The sequence below is a fragment of the Passer domesticus genome, chromosome 1 (assembly GCF_036417665.1).
Source record: "Passer domesticus isolate bPasDom1 chromosome 1, bPasDom1.hap1, whole genome shotgun sequence".
In the NCBI taxonomy this organism is placed as follows: Eukaryota; Metazoa; Chordata; class Aves; order Passeriformes; family Passeridae; genus Passer; species Passer domesticus.
In genome coordinates, this window is record NC_087474.1 from 107,131,626 (window position 1) to 107,146,563 (window position 14,938).

Genomic DNA, 14,938 nt, shown 5'->3' on the forward strand with positions numbered 1-14,938 from the left:
TTACTAACGGAGCATTGGTAGAAGTATGGAAATTACAAATGAAACCACAGGAAGGAATTGATCCTACTCTACAGATGGAGTACTGAGTCACAGTGTGAACGAAGAAAAAAATTTGAGATACTTCTAAGAAATATAAATGCCTCATTACTTTTCATAAACTCTACAACTCTTTTTTTTCTGAAAAGATCATATAAGAGGGATGTTTTCCTAAATCCCCCTTAAAGTCAACTTATACATCTAGTTTAGTTTTACTTTGGAATTGGCAACCCATGGCTTTGACCTGTGCACTCTTCACTGAGTTAAAAACTGGCCAGGCGCAGAAAGTTGGTAGTGAATGGAGTTACATTCAGTTGCCATCCAATCACCAATGTTCAGTCCAGTCCTGATTAATATGTATAAATAATTTAGATAGGGGGATTGAGTGCACTCAGTAAGTTTGCAGACAACACTAATTTGGGTGGGAACATTGATCTGCTGCAGGGCAGGAACGCTCTGCAGAGGCATTTGGACAGGCTGGATCAATGGGCTGAGGTCAGTTCAACAACAAAAGTGCAGGGTTCTGCACCTGAGTGACAACAACCCTGCAATGCTACAGGCTGGGGGCAGAGTGGCTGGAAAACTGCCCATCAGGAAAGAACCTGGGAATGCTGATCATGAGCCAGCATGTGCCCAAGGTGCCTCAGAAGGCCAACAGCTGCTATCAAAACCAGCATGTCTGGGGGACAAGGGCAGCAACTGATCCCCTCTACTTGGTACAGGTGAGACCACACCTTGAGTCTTGTGTCCAGTTTTAGGCCCCCATTCAGGAGGTGTTGGAGTGTAGGGAGAAGGGCAATGGAGTTGATGAGGGGTCTAGACAATAAATTGTGTAAGGAGTGGCTGAAGGAACTGGGGTTGTTTAGCCCTGAGAAAAGGAGGCTCAGAGGGAACATTATTTTCTACAATTGCCTAGAAAGAGATTGTCTTGAGATGGGGGTCAGCCTCTTCTCTCAGGTAACTAGGGATAGTACAAGACAACACAGCTACAAGATGTGACAGGTAAAGGTTCAGGCTGGACATCACAAAGACTGTTTTTCACTGAAAGGGTACTTAAGCATAGAAACAGACTGCCCAGGGGATCATCATCCCTGGAAGCATTCAAGAAATGACTGGATGTGCCACTATAGTCCAACTGACATGATGGTGTTTGATCAAAGCCTGGACTTGATGAATTTGGAGATCTCTTCCAACCTTAATGATGCTATCTTATGATTCTATTCTCTTCTATTCTGCTCTGTTTTTTGAATTACCACAGAGACTGTGCTACAGTGTAGAGATTAGCCAAACTCACATTATTTGCAACATCAGAATTGTTGCATAAACTGCTCCAAACAGGATAAAAATAAGAAAGATTTCTTTTGTTTCATTTGACAAGTGAGAATTTTTCATTTATTTTTTAGTATTATATAATAAAAGAGAAAGCAAGTAAATAAAGTAGGAAGATTTCCACAGAGACTTGAAACTGCTAGGCAGCAAATTGTATGAATATAGTAGGTTACAGCAAAAGACCCTAATTAGCTTTCCTACCACTTTCCCACCCTTTGTTTAAGCTGAGAATATTACTTATGGGTCTCATTCACTTGTTATTTATAACAACTTCTGAAGAAAGAGGAAAGACAAAGAAAAAGAAAGTCAAAGTTTGTCTTCTAGAATTTTTGATATCCTATTTCAGGTAATGAAATAGCTGAAAATAGCCTAAAATTGATTTACACATTTTCATATACTATTGCAGATACATCCTGGATACATGTTTTGCATATGAAATCAGTTAATGCATTGCAGAAGAGAGTAGATTATTTTCTTAGTGCCAATAACCAAGTAAATGGTTCAACACTGTTTTACTAGCTTCTGTCATTAGATGAAATTTTAGCTTCTCCAGTCTTACCAGAACCAATTCTACCCGAACATAACCTGCTGTCACTATGTAAGCCATAAATTAATGAAAAAAAATCAGTCCTTGTCCCAAATATTTTAAAAATGTTGTGTGTGAGGTTTTTTTGTTTATTTGTTTTTGTTTGATTAGTTTATTTGGGTTCAGATTTTATTTAGTAGAGGATTTTTGTTTCAAAGGAACTTAAGCAACTTCCTGAAATAAGTGAACTACTTGTCTCATTCATTTAATTTTGATTCAAGTATCCTAACTGGAATAAAATAAAATAAGGTGTGACAAATATGTGAAAATCCATACGGCTGCAAAAACACAACAGTGATAGAAGCAGACATACTTCTTAGTTGTGCTGCAAAAGTTGTAGTACTATCCTACTCTTTACTCTTGGAAAACACAAAGACCAAGTGGATAGAGACACAGAGAAAGCATTCTTCCCTTGTCTGCTTCCATATGATCAAGGGAGTAATTACAGGAGAGCCAGACTATTGCCAAAATGCTATTTTGAGCTGAAGTTTAGTCTAGTAGTTAATCTACACTCACATTAGGCACTAGGCAGGAACAGTACTAGCATGTTCAGGAACATGTAATCCCTAGTCCTGCCATGGCTGTAAGAACTATGAGCAGAACTACCACTACTATTCTGAAAAAAACACTGTTCTCAAAGAGTTAGGAGAAAAATCCAGCCTGAATAAACTGTGCAAGCCAGATATCTGGGTTTATGGCAAGGCAGAAGAATTATAAAGGAAGGAATAAAAGAATGCACTTCATATATTTCAAAGAAAATCACTATTAATAGTAAAAACACTTCCCCTCCCCTACACACACTGACTCGTGATGTTATGAAGTCTCTTTTTTGCAGGGTTCCACAGAGAAGAAATGTGTTCAAACAGGCATGGAAAACAATCCAAAACAAAAAATTAAACACACCCAAATCTGTTCACTAGTAATCTTGAAATGCACTTAACCATGTAACACTTTTCTCATTCTAATATCATGGTACTTGGTGTCTCTGTTTCAAACAAGATCATTTTCCTGCAATTTTTGCTCATCCCTGGGCATTTTTCTTTAATATTCCATAAAATGAATGTTGTGGAATAAAAATAAAAAGGAACATAAAAATCTATCTTTACATGGTGAATTCTTGAATCTCACTTTTCTTCCTGCAGTTTTCTTTTCTTTCTTACAAAAACTCTCTTTTTTTAAATTTAATGCTACTTATGTGTTAGAAAAAGTGTTAGTTTTGAGGAAGTCAACTTTCAAAGTTGTCTTGAAGTGGTTAGCCTTCTAAAAACAGAATGCAAAATCCTCAGCTTGTGTGCGGAACTCGGATAACCAGGTGCCAAACTTTCTCCAGCAACACCCAGCACAAAAATGAATGGAGAAGTGCCTTCAGCTGCTCAGTTACTGCTGGTGATTTTCATGCCCAGCCTGCTGAGCTTTATGTACAATTGCAGCAGAAGTACGCAAAACTAAAGCACCCATTTGCATTTAGAACCAAAGAGTGCCTTTTCATAAGTCTTTGCCTTGGCATTTTACTGCCTGATGTGTACACAAACATGATATCTGAGCATATCAATAATCAGAAGTTGAAAAGGATAAGCATGCATTTTGAGGCTGAGCTTTTTCTCAGTACCTCAGCTGATTTTAGGGCATGAAAAGGAGAAAGGCAATTGCACTCAGAGGAGTACAGAACATCATGTGCTGGACAGTAAGATTTTTAGGCAGATTTCAGGCTACAAACTTAATTTCTTCCCTGACTTCTTACTAACAAGCATACATTATCATGCAGGGATAACCTGACTCCAGTGATCTGGCAGGTAAGGTTTAGTAATTGAAACATACTTAACCTGTATATGCAGTTATTAATAATGCATATTATTAATGGTCTTTAATTCAATTTATTGTCCAGAAAACAGTGCAGCTGCCTGATAGGCTTTAGTTCCTCAATTCTGTCCTAGACAGTGCTCTCTAGAAGGCTGGCAGGGGTGGTCTTTCAGCACTGGGCAAAGCACAAGGCTCCCTGGAGTCAAAATGAAAAGTAAGGACATCCTGAGATTCAGGAGGTGGCCCTCAGTGTGGGAAATCACCTTTGGGTATGTCAGGGTTTAGGTGAAGGGCGGCCAATTTTCCCCACAGCAGAACAGCACTGTGCTTTGCATTGGTAGTTGAAAAGGTATTGACGACATGCCAGTTTTTGGCTACTGCCAAGCACTGCTGGCACAGCATCAGCGCTTCTCTCCAACATTTCCCACACAGATGGGCAAGATCTTGGGAGGAAGCACAGCCAGAACAATGGACCCAAATGGACCAAAGAGATACTCCATGCTGTAGGGCATCTGCTCAGACATAAAACCTAAGAGAAAGGCAGGGCTTAGAGTGGGGGAGTGGGCATTTCCTATTTACAACCTTTGCCTTCTGAAGCAACTGCTACTTGAACTGAAGGCCTGCTTCCCAGGAAGCAGCCAGACATTTCCATAAGGAATAAGATCTGGTTTTTTGCATTGCTTGGCATGCATGTGACCTTCAGTTTTACTTTCATAAACTGCTCTTATCTTGAACCACAAGGGTTTGTCCATCTTATTTTATCACACTGTCCTGCTGAAGAGGGGGTGATAGACTGGCTTGGTGGGCACCTTGCACTAGCCAAGGACTACCTACCACACAGAGGAAAAGTGAAAAATAGTAGGAAAATTAGAGAAAAGGTCTAACGCTGCAAAGAAAGAAGTCTGAATTCTTGTGTCAAAATATAGAAGCATGTAGGTATAAGAATTATTGGCAGATTAGACCATTTGATCGGGTCAAAAATTTATACCCTTTTGATGTAGTCTAACAGCTATTTCTTAGAGCATTTCTCTGGACAAATATTCAGTAGTGAAAAGTCCAGTTCAGCTCCCTAGCTAAAATGATTATAGAAATAAAAAATGTCAATTATTTGGCCCACTGTATAGCACTGAAATCAGGATACTCCAGGAACAAATACCATGACTACAAAACCATACTAAAAAAAAAGAAAATTAACTCACCAGTTCTCATATTAGATCACTGAAGATCCTGACTGATTCAGTGTTGCTCATTGTGGCACTGGTAAATGTTCTCCCTCTAGGATAGGCACATTTCTCCCAAATCCTTGCCCAAAAACTTTAAATGAGCAAACTGAAGAAGCCACACTGAATTTGGCTGTTGAACAAAAACACTACTAACTTTTCATCACTTGTATTTCAAATGTGCTAAGCAGAAGTACATTTTGTAAGAAGCCTAAGATGGATGTTTTTTCCTTGAAAAAAGATTCACATTACACATATTATGATCTTTCAAGGGTGAACATACTTCATTTGTTGTGACATCTATGGATGATTACTAGTCTCAACAAGTGTTAAGGGCATCAGAGAGTTAGCCCATTGCTCTGCAACACCTTGCACTCTTAATTCTTTCAAAGAGAAATATAACTGAAGATTCATATTGCTAGAAGAAGAAAGTGATACACCAGAGAAGGGAAAAAAACCCCAACACAACAAAACAAAAAAGCACCCCAGCCGATAGTGAAGTTTACAAAGATTAAAGACTACATAGAAAAATCTGTTATGGAATAATACTAAGTACAAACATAGGTCCTTGTTTGGAAACACAGGTACATGTATTCCAAAATGCCAAGTCATTCCTACACTTTAAGGATATTAAATTGTTGAGGAATCTATTCAGTGTAGGTAGCTGGGTAAGCAGCTGCAGTGGGAGCTGCAGGCTAAGCTCTGGGTGGGAAGACCAGGCCACCCTTTGCATAACAAAGGTCAGAGGGACCTTGCCAAGCAATCACACATTAAGAGTAGGAAATTAAAGGAGAGGTTCTTCTAAGGTGTTGTATTTCTTTTACTGTTCAAAAAATTTTAATTTTCTTGAAAAATATTTCAGCACATTTTTACTTTTTAAAAGGGTAGTCTAAAATGTGTTGCAGTAATGTGAGAAGCTTAGTTTTAATAATTTTATATCAACATGACTTTTCAATTTCATAGTGCTTTCTAACTGCACATGTAGAAAGCTATGAAGAAAAAATAGGTATTTAAATTTTTCAGGGTTTTTTAAAATAATAATTTTAATAATACATGATCTTGTAAACCTACTACATTTACTGTTATATAACTTTAAATTAAAAATGTGTGCTTTCTGAATAGTACCACCTCAACTAAAGACATCTAGATAATTATTTTTAAAGTTAATTTCAAGATCCATTTTTTATTTGGAGCTTCCATTTTTGCTGCAAGATATATTTTCACTCTTTCTACTATTTCATACAAAGACAAATGAGACTTAACGTTTTGATTTCCATTCAAATGTAGTGCTTTAAAACATACACCTCACAAAAATACAGGTCTTGTCAAAGAAAATTCAGAATATTTTTCAGCATAAGTAATTAAAAACCTCAAAATCACAGAGTCAAGTGAAGATGAAATACACCGATGGAAACATTTACAGTAAACAAGGCTCTTGGGAGCAAAAGCTCATACTCTCATTACCTGCCTCCATCTTGAAGAGTTCCAAACAGAATCAGTGGGTAAAATCTGACTCACCTTCTGAATAGTTATGACTCCCTCCTGGGTGTCTTTGTCAACAGAAACTTTGAACACTCCCAAACCATCGCCATCCACAATCTTGTACTCCATTTCAGCATTAGGTCCAACATCTGCATCTGCAGCTTTTATTCTGGCCACCACAGAAGCCACTGGCAACGACTCTGGAACATTATACTGATATGATCCTGCAAAATTTAAAAATTTAATGAATTCAGAGTCTTCTGTGACTGAAAGTCAAAAAAAATAATCTAACTTTCTTAAATCTATATTCCTTAAAATCATGTGCCTGAACATTTACTCAAGCTACAAGAAAAAATTCTTCAGTTTTGAAACCGAATTGCCCTTTTTTGCTAGGTTTTCTTTGTGATTGACTCTAAGTACAACAGGCATAACTTCTTCATATGACAAGAGAAGTACAAAGCAAAGATGCAAAAATAAAATTCAAAACTTAAATACAAATCATTATGTGAGTCCCTGATAATGCAGTTTTCCTTTCTTTACCAGAAAAGAGGAAAGAAATGCAAGTAAGTAAAATAATATCAATATTAAAAAACTTATTATTCTATAGTTTATATCTTGATTAGGCAGTTCACAATCTGAATATCACTAGAAACTAATATATATTAATTTCTTTAATGGTAAGTGCACCATCTTGAGAATTCTATCTTTTTTTATTTGAGCACAAAATGATATATATGCTGTCAAAAGGCTATCAGAGTGCATTCCATAGCCAATAACACCTTCACCTTCAAAAACAACTTCAGTTATTCTATTATTATTTCAAGCAGTTGGTGGCTTGAAATAACAGGAAATCTATTATGTACAGATCTATTTTTTCCATCGTTGGAGGTGAGGCTGGAGATGACATGAATATATCCTTCATATTACTTTCTATGTTACCACATTTTTTTGGGTTTTTTTATTAATAAAAAAAGCACCCCAGACAGAACATTATGAATAAACTGAGCTCTTGTGGTTTGAGCACACTATGAATAAACTGAGCTCTTCTGGTTTGAGCATACAGCTGTGTGCACGATTCTTTAGGTTAGGATGATAGGCACCTTGTTCAAAGAAATCAAATGGAGGGAAGGTGACTTCTCAGCTCTTTGGTATTTAACTCTTTAGGAAACACTGTAAGCACGTGACAATGCCAAAGGAGTACGAAGGATTAAAGAATTCTGAAGCTGAGGTAGAAAGACCTAAATATCTGTTAGGATCTATTTTTTTTTGTTTATTTATTCACATTATTACATTAATAAATGTCCCTGCTGCTGTACACCATTTTAACTGATCTGGTATGCATGAGACAAAGAAAAACAATGCTTGCTTAATACAATAATATTAATAATAGTAATAATAGTAATATAGTCTTGCAGTCAGTGTTTAACAAAGAACATGGAAAATAAGCACTTTTTGTTTAGAAATAGCTCTGTGTGTAAAGAAAGTAGCAGTGTTTAGGAATAATATTATGAGTCACATATTTACAAAGTAACTTACTGCGTGGGAAGCGGGGCGGGTTGTCGTTAACATCAGTCAGGGTGACAGTTACAGATGTAGTCCCTGACAATCCCCCATTCTGCCCAACCATGTCCTTTGCTTGGATAACTAACAGGTACTGGTCCTTGGCTTCTCTGTCCATATTCGGAAGGGCAGTCTTGATAACACCTGCAGAAAGACAAGATGTCAAGGATCACACAAGCAAAAAAATGCTACTTTAAAAGCTGAGTTTGCCTTTAAAAGGAACAGTGGATCAGTGATTGCAGCAAGAGTGGAATGAATTAATTCCAATACTAATACAACAGGGTATGACTAGGAGTGCACTGACGTACCATAAGCTTATTTTAAATAGTCACCAAACCTACCAATTTTTATTTACTGAGTAATACCATGCATGATTGTGCTTTTCAAGTATCTTCTCCCTGAACTAGTCTTCAAAACGTCTTGAGTAACACTTCCTTCCCTGGAAGATATAAACTTCTGTATTTGATTTCCCACTCTTTTAGAGCTAGGAAGAACAGAATATTCTGCATTCATTTTTTAAAGTCTAAGATCAAGATTCATTTCACTATCTTATGGATGACCATTCAAGACATTAACTTTTGCCAATACCCATAACATGCCACACTTTGTGGATATATGAAATTATCTTATTTTGCCCTACATTAGGTTTACCAATATCCACTTCTAAATCATTGGCATAATTAAGAGATTTTTTTATTTAGTAATGAAACACTTAAATATGTGAAATAGCTTTTGTTATATCCATTTGAGGATCTGCATAATTGATTAATTTGTAATTAATTGATATTAAATGAAAACTAGAAGAAAATTCCATGTTTCATTCTTTCAGCTCTGTTGATATGCATCAAAAAAATAAATATGCCTTCTCAAAATAGGATGATTTAATGAATATTTCAAGCCCAGTACATAATACAGCTGCTAACCCTGATTTCCAGAGAGGCAGCCGTTTGCTCCTCCAGCACTTAGTGTCAGCAATAAAAGAAATATAAACAAACTAAATAAAGAAGAGGCACATTGGGACACATATCTTTTCATATGCTATTTGTTGAATGTTTGCTTAGAGTTTTATTTCTTTTTTCCCTTATGAATGTTCGACTTGCCATTAATCACCTTTGGGTTGAAACATTTATTTCACCAACAGACTGCCTGGTACTATTTCACCCATTTTACAAGATGTGTAAAAATACAATTAATATACAATTTAATAGTGTTACTGTTTCTACCTTGCTTTTCCTGGCACGCTTGTTTTTCTGTCATAGTTAAATTACCAGGCAAAGTTACCCAATCATTTGGAAGCAAACTGTCATGCACACAGGAAATTTGAGTATTACATCAAAGTGATGAAAATGTGTGCAAACATTTCAGTCTGAATTCTTCAAGATTTTTATTTAGCAACAACTACCACATTATTGTTCAAGGGCTGCCTGCAGCCATCATGACAGCATACGTGGTGTGTAAGCACACATGGAGAGGGAGAAAGAGAAATAGAGAGAAAACCACTATGAATCATACTCATTGGGAGGAAAAGGACAGTGCTATATATCCCTGCTGAGCATGGATTTGTTGCAATATGGAGATCATTATATTAGTTATTTCTGAAAATGTAGATGTTGCTAAATAGAGTGTGACTTTTTGGTCACAATATTGGGACTCAGGTCTGATTCATATCACAGATTTTTCATTATTAAAATGGTGATATTTTTTCTATTTGGCTCAGCTTGGTTATATCCAGAATGAAGATTATAACTCTTTTCCTCGTAGGAGTAAGTGAAGGCTCAAGCTCTAAACTGAAATGAGCAGACCAAAAACCTATTTTCCTGCATTATGAAATGATCCAGCAGAATGTGCAATATTTATTAAAATAACAGAGGATTAAAAGTTGCATTTGGTTGTGGCTTTAAAATATTCACAAAATTTCAAGAAAATTGTAAAAACAAAGTTTCACCAGCAATATGCTTTGAAAGTGGCAGCAAAATATTGAAAAGTAGAATGGAGAGTAATTGAGCCTTAAATCTATTCTTATGGAACCTGGCTACGTGACATTTAGATATTTCTGAAATGTGAAAAAAATGTTCAATGAATTTTGAAATTTTCATTGATAAGAGAGATGAAAATGGGCAGCAGACCAAGTAGGTCGTAGATTAAAAAGACAATAAATTCTATTCCTGCAAAGTCTGTTTATTACATAGCTCAGACATGTGGCTTTACTAATCTATCCTTAACAATAAGAGTTTAAAATATCAACAAAACCTGAATGTATTCAATTAACAAAGAGGTCATATTAAGTTCCTATCAAGTCTTAATGCATATTTTTCTCTTTTTCTCAGAATTACTGCAACGGGTTTATGCAAATTTACCTGTTTTGGGCTCCACAGAGAAGTAAGGCTGTCCTTGCAATATGCTGTAAACAACTCGAGCACTGTTGCCATAAGTGGGATCATCTGCATCCGTGGCTGTCACTTGAACCACAGAGGTACCTGTAAAATGTTTGAAGGACTGTTGCACATGAAAGATAGAAAAATCTGAACTACACATACTCTATATGCTGTGCCAGTATATATCTGGAACAGGGTGAGGTGGCTTTTTCACAACTGTTCATCATTTCCATGCTGACTCTGTTTAGTGTATCTGGTTCTATTTGATAGTATCAGCTACTACAGAATTCCATCTTCCCAAATAGTCACAAGCACTGACTCACAGCAGTACAAACCGTCTCACTCATTAGCTCCTGCTCTCTATCTCTGCCTTTGCCTGGTGGAGGATATGTCAGCAAAATGTCAGTAATGATGGTGAAGCCTGAAGTCTGTTTGAGTATGAAATACAGTATTAGTGGTTTTCCTTTTAAGAGACATCTGCTTGCTGAAATTGTAATAACTCATTAGAAATTCAAACATATATACATATGTTGTTGCAAATTTTGATAAATGTACACTAAATTATTGTTAGCCTATAAAATTATTTACTGCTTCATAAAGAGATGGTTGAAGATTTTTTTTTCTCATCTCAGAGAAAACCTGGTGAAAGTGGTCTCAAAATTCCTTTAAAAAGCAGTAATTTCCCTCAATAATCTGCAATACTATTTTCCTTCAATATATCTGCAATATCAATTGCAGTAATCTATTGTATAAAGATTACTCGAGCAAAAAATGTCTCTTTTTGAACAGGAATAAGAAAGAAAAATTTATAACTGGCCAATAAAAATGTTATGTTTTGTGAGGACCTCATTCTGCATCCAGCTCCTCTTCATTATGTTCCCCATGTCAGTTCCCATTTGTTTTGTTCTAGACAGCAGCTTTCATGGTGTATGCTGAGATCAGAATAAAATAACACTTGGGATCCAAGGCCTTGGCCATGGTCACCACCCTTTGATAGACAGAAAAGATTATTTTTTCTCACTGGCAGATTGTTTGTAACTGTTCAACTTCCATCGAACAGCCCAGGGACCCATTTGGAGGTGAGATTGCAAATTAATATTGTAGTATTTTGGCAGATGCCCAGTAAAGGTCTTCAAGAGAGGATCAGATTGCTTCATAGACTTTAATTAGACACACAATTAGAGAAAAACATTTGCTAAACACAATGTTCATGTTCTGAAAGGACATGTTTTTGACATGTGAAAATGAGACCAGCAAGCCTTGAAATCACTTTTTAAGAACAAACTGCAATAGCAAGTGTCCAGGGTGAAGTTAAAGTAAATAGCATACTGGTCAGTTTTACTTGGAATTTTCAGGAAATGGGAGAAAGCTCTGAAGTTCTTTTTATCTTATATAGGACATCACCCATCCATTTTCCTCATATTTTCTATTTTCAGTTAAGTAGAACATCATAAATGGAGCCTGGGACTAGGCTGAAAGTTTGCAGAAAGGATTAAGTATGGCCCTCCATAAAATGGAACAGACTGCAAAGGATGGGTCCTGCTTGACAGAATTCTGACCAGAAATGATCATTTGTAAAATGAATTTATTGTGGTTATGGCCTAGTTTGCCCACATTCCTGATCTCTGTTCCTGAAGTATCCATGACAAAGTAGTATGGCTGCAATTCTATTTAAATGTATTTTTTCTGTCTTGTGACTGGTCTAATATTTTTGGACAGGGAAGAGGTTCTTCCCAACCTGAAATTTCACATGCAACTATTAAGTAGATGGGAAGTTTAAAAAGAAAATTGCTAGTTTATCCATCAAGTCATGTATCAGTTTTATGATTTAAAATACATCCATTTTCTGTACACCAGTAGCTAAGAGCTTTGATTACATATGTCAAACTGATTTTACAGATTGCTCTATAATGTAATTTCATACAGGGACCTATTTTAAACTTGCCAAAGTCTATCCAGCTTTTGAGAACAAGGGTATCTTAATGACTGTTTGACATCCCGTGTTCTTTGTGAAAGCCAGGCTTACCACATTTACAAAGTCACTAAGCCCTGCCAATGAAGCTTACAATGTCTGCAAATATTGGCAAAAGTGCTTATAAATCTCTCACACAGTTATGTCTTTTCCCCTGCTCTTGCTGCCTTCAAGGGCCCCAGACCAATACAAGATCAAAGAAATTACAAGCTCTGCAATCTCAGCAAAGACATTTTCAAAATGCTGCAAGTTTAGAAATGCTTGTTTGCTGTAAAAATCTATTGATGTAGCAAACAAACCCTCTACATTTCAGGAGATGAATAAAGTTGTTATCTGAGTTTGATTGTCTCTCTCCTAAAACATATGAATCCTTCAGAAAAGGTTGTTTTTTAAGCAGAAATTCTAACATCAAATCTTTCTGCGATAATTCCATTTAAATGTAATCAGTAACTAAAAAATAATTATACTTTTACAGTCCTTCTGTGATAATCAACTTCTTCAAAACATCACTAGGAGAAAGATCTAAAACTCATGATATTGTCATTATTTCTTTATTAATTGCACACACACACACAAAAAGAGCTTTTGACACCCCATGCTGAGAGGGAGATTTCTGCACAATATTTTTTTCAAGAATATGCAAGATAACAGAAGGTATTCTAATTATGTGAAAAGTCCTATGTGTAGGAAATCTGTTCCAAGGAAACAAAATGCACAGAAAGATCTGTATTTGAGGATTTCCAGAGATTTCTTCCAGAAGAAGCAGATTGCTTTTGAAGAACTGGAATTCCTTCAGAGTAGGATACTTGCCATGTACTGCTGTCCTAATCTTTCTGCAATGGATTGAGGTTAAATTACTTACTTCCCTTTTAAAAAGACCACAAATCATAAAGTTGTGTGGATACTTATGGATAGTAAATAAATCTAAAAGTGTGAGGAAAAATGGGTAGTTGCATTGTAGTTCCAAGTACATCACCTTAGAAGAGTTTGTGTTCCTGCACTGAAATTGTCATTCTTGTATCCGTGAACGCTTTGCCTTACCCTCTAGCAGAGACAGTCAGCTGCCATGTCTGCATTCAAGGTTAGGATTTACAGGCAACAGGGACAGTCAACAAATGATACCACACCTTTACTCCATCCAACAAAATGACTGTTCCAATAAATCTTGTTTAGTTGCCATTGTTCAGAGCCCTGGAGTGCAAGTGTAGACAGGACAGTGACCCTACCCCAAACTTTCATTAGTGTCTTAATATAAACTGCAGCTTTGCAACCGTAACTTAAAATATTACTTACAGTTTGTGTATTTTGTATGGGTTGAAAAAAGAAACATGCGTTATTTATTTTAATAATAGCTTTGTCATTTAAGTATGGATTCCTCTAAAATTATTTTTCTCTACAGTTGTGTCTTTTTAACAAAACTTGGATATCAGTTCATTAAAAGGAATTCTACATGTAGCAACAACGTAAACTTTTTCAGCAATTGTAGCAAGGACTGAGAAAAAATCTGTGCTGCTTATCAAAATGTTCCACATTATTTTTTTTTTGCTAGTAGTTTGTTACAGACTTAATTATGTGTGACTGGTACAGATTCCTGGTTTTATTTTGCAGAAATTTTAAAATAATTTGTAACATAATACCTATGAGATTTAATAGAAATTACTAAATTACAGTAATCTCAGCATTTGACCTATTAACTCTGATATTAAGGTAAAAGGATGGGAGGATATTTGCAGAGAGGACCTTGTATTTAGAATGCAATTTGTACTTAAATTTAGCCAAGTCAAGGCTCAACAATATTCCTGACACACCACAGAGATTAAACTTTTCCATTATAGGAAAAGAAAAAGGTAAACCGCTTGGTGAAAATTGAGATCCTTCAAAGGGATCCAATTTGAATCTCTAAGTGCATTATTTTAGAAGCCTCTACAGAGCTTTTTAGAAAGCTTGCTAGTAACTTGCATTGTATTTTATGCAAATTTTGAAATAATGTTTTATAAGAAATGATTCTGTGATTTCTGTTTTAATATTGGTGAGATCATTCAAAATAAAACTGGTTTCTAAAACTAGAATAATTTAACAAATGCATAATTTTTAAACTTCACATACTCTTATCAATTGAATTTTAGCCACATTAACAAATTAAAAATAGAACTTTAAGGCAGTCAGTTATTAAATTATTAATTTATATCAATTAACGATGTGTACTACGTCTAACACACAAAACCATTCCATGATGGCATCTTATCTTTACATGGTATTAGCTCCTACTAAAAACATTAAATACCTTTACTATCAAGTCATCCAGAATTCCTGCATGATCTTTATGTACAACAATCCAGACTGGTTCTGCTCAGTACCTGCTGGTATTTCTATGCTTCCACCACCAGGTCTCACCCACAGCTGATGCCACAAGGCTTCCACAGCCTTTCCCTTCCAGGAGTGGGAAAGGGGAGAGTCAGAACCCTCTTCAGCTCCTCCCTCCCCTGCCACAGCCTCATTATGTTGCCTTCACTTGGGGAAAAAACTCAAGAATGGTCCCAGCTAAGCAGCAAGGTCAGACAAAGGCAAGCAGAGGTGG

General features: G+C 36.1%; 1 protein-coding gene across 1 annotated transcript in view; it reads right to left on the minus strand.

The window, feature by feature from the left end:
• Positions 1 to 14,938, minus strand: part of LOC135308064 (cadherin-7) — an 83,661-nt gene that overhangs the window by 25,162 nt on the left and 43,561 nt on the right. The window contains exons 4-6 of the mRNA XM_064432795.1: positions 10,371 to 10,490; positions 7,990 to 8,157; positions 6,490 to 6,677 (exon numbers count right to left, since the gene is read on the minus strand). Of these exons, the coding sequence (XP_064288865.1) occupies positions 6,490 to 6,677; positions 7,990 to 8,157; positions 10,371 to 10,490 (476 nt within the window). The remainder of the gene's footprint in view (positions 1 to 6,489; positions 6,678 to 7,989; positions 8,158 to 10,370; positions 10,491 to 14,938) is intronic.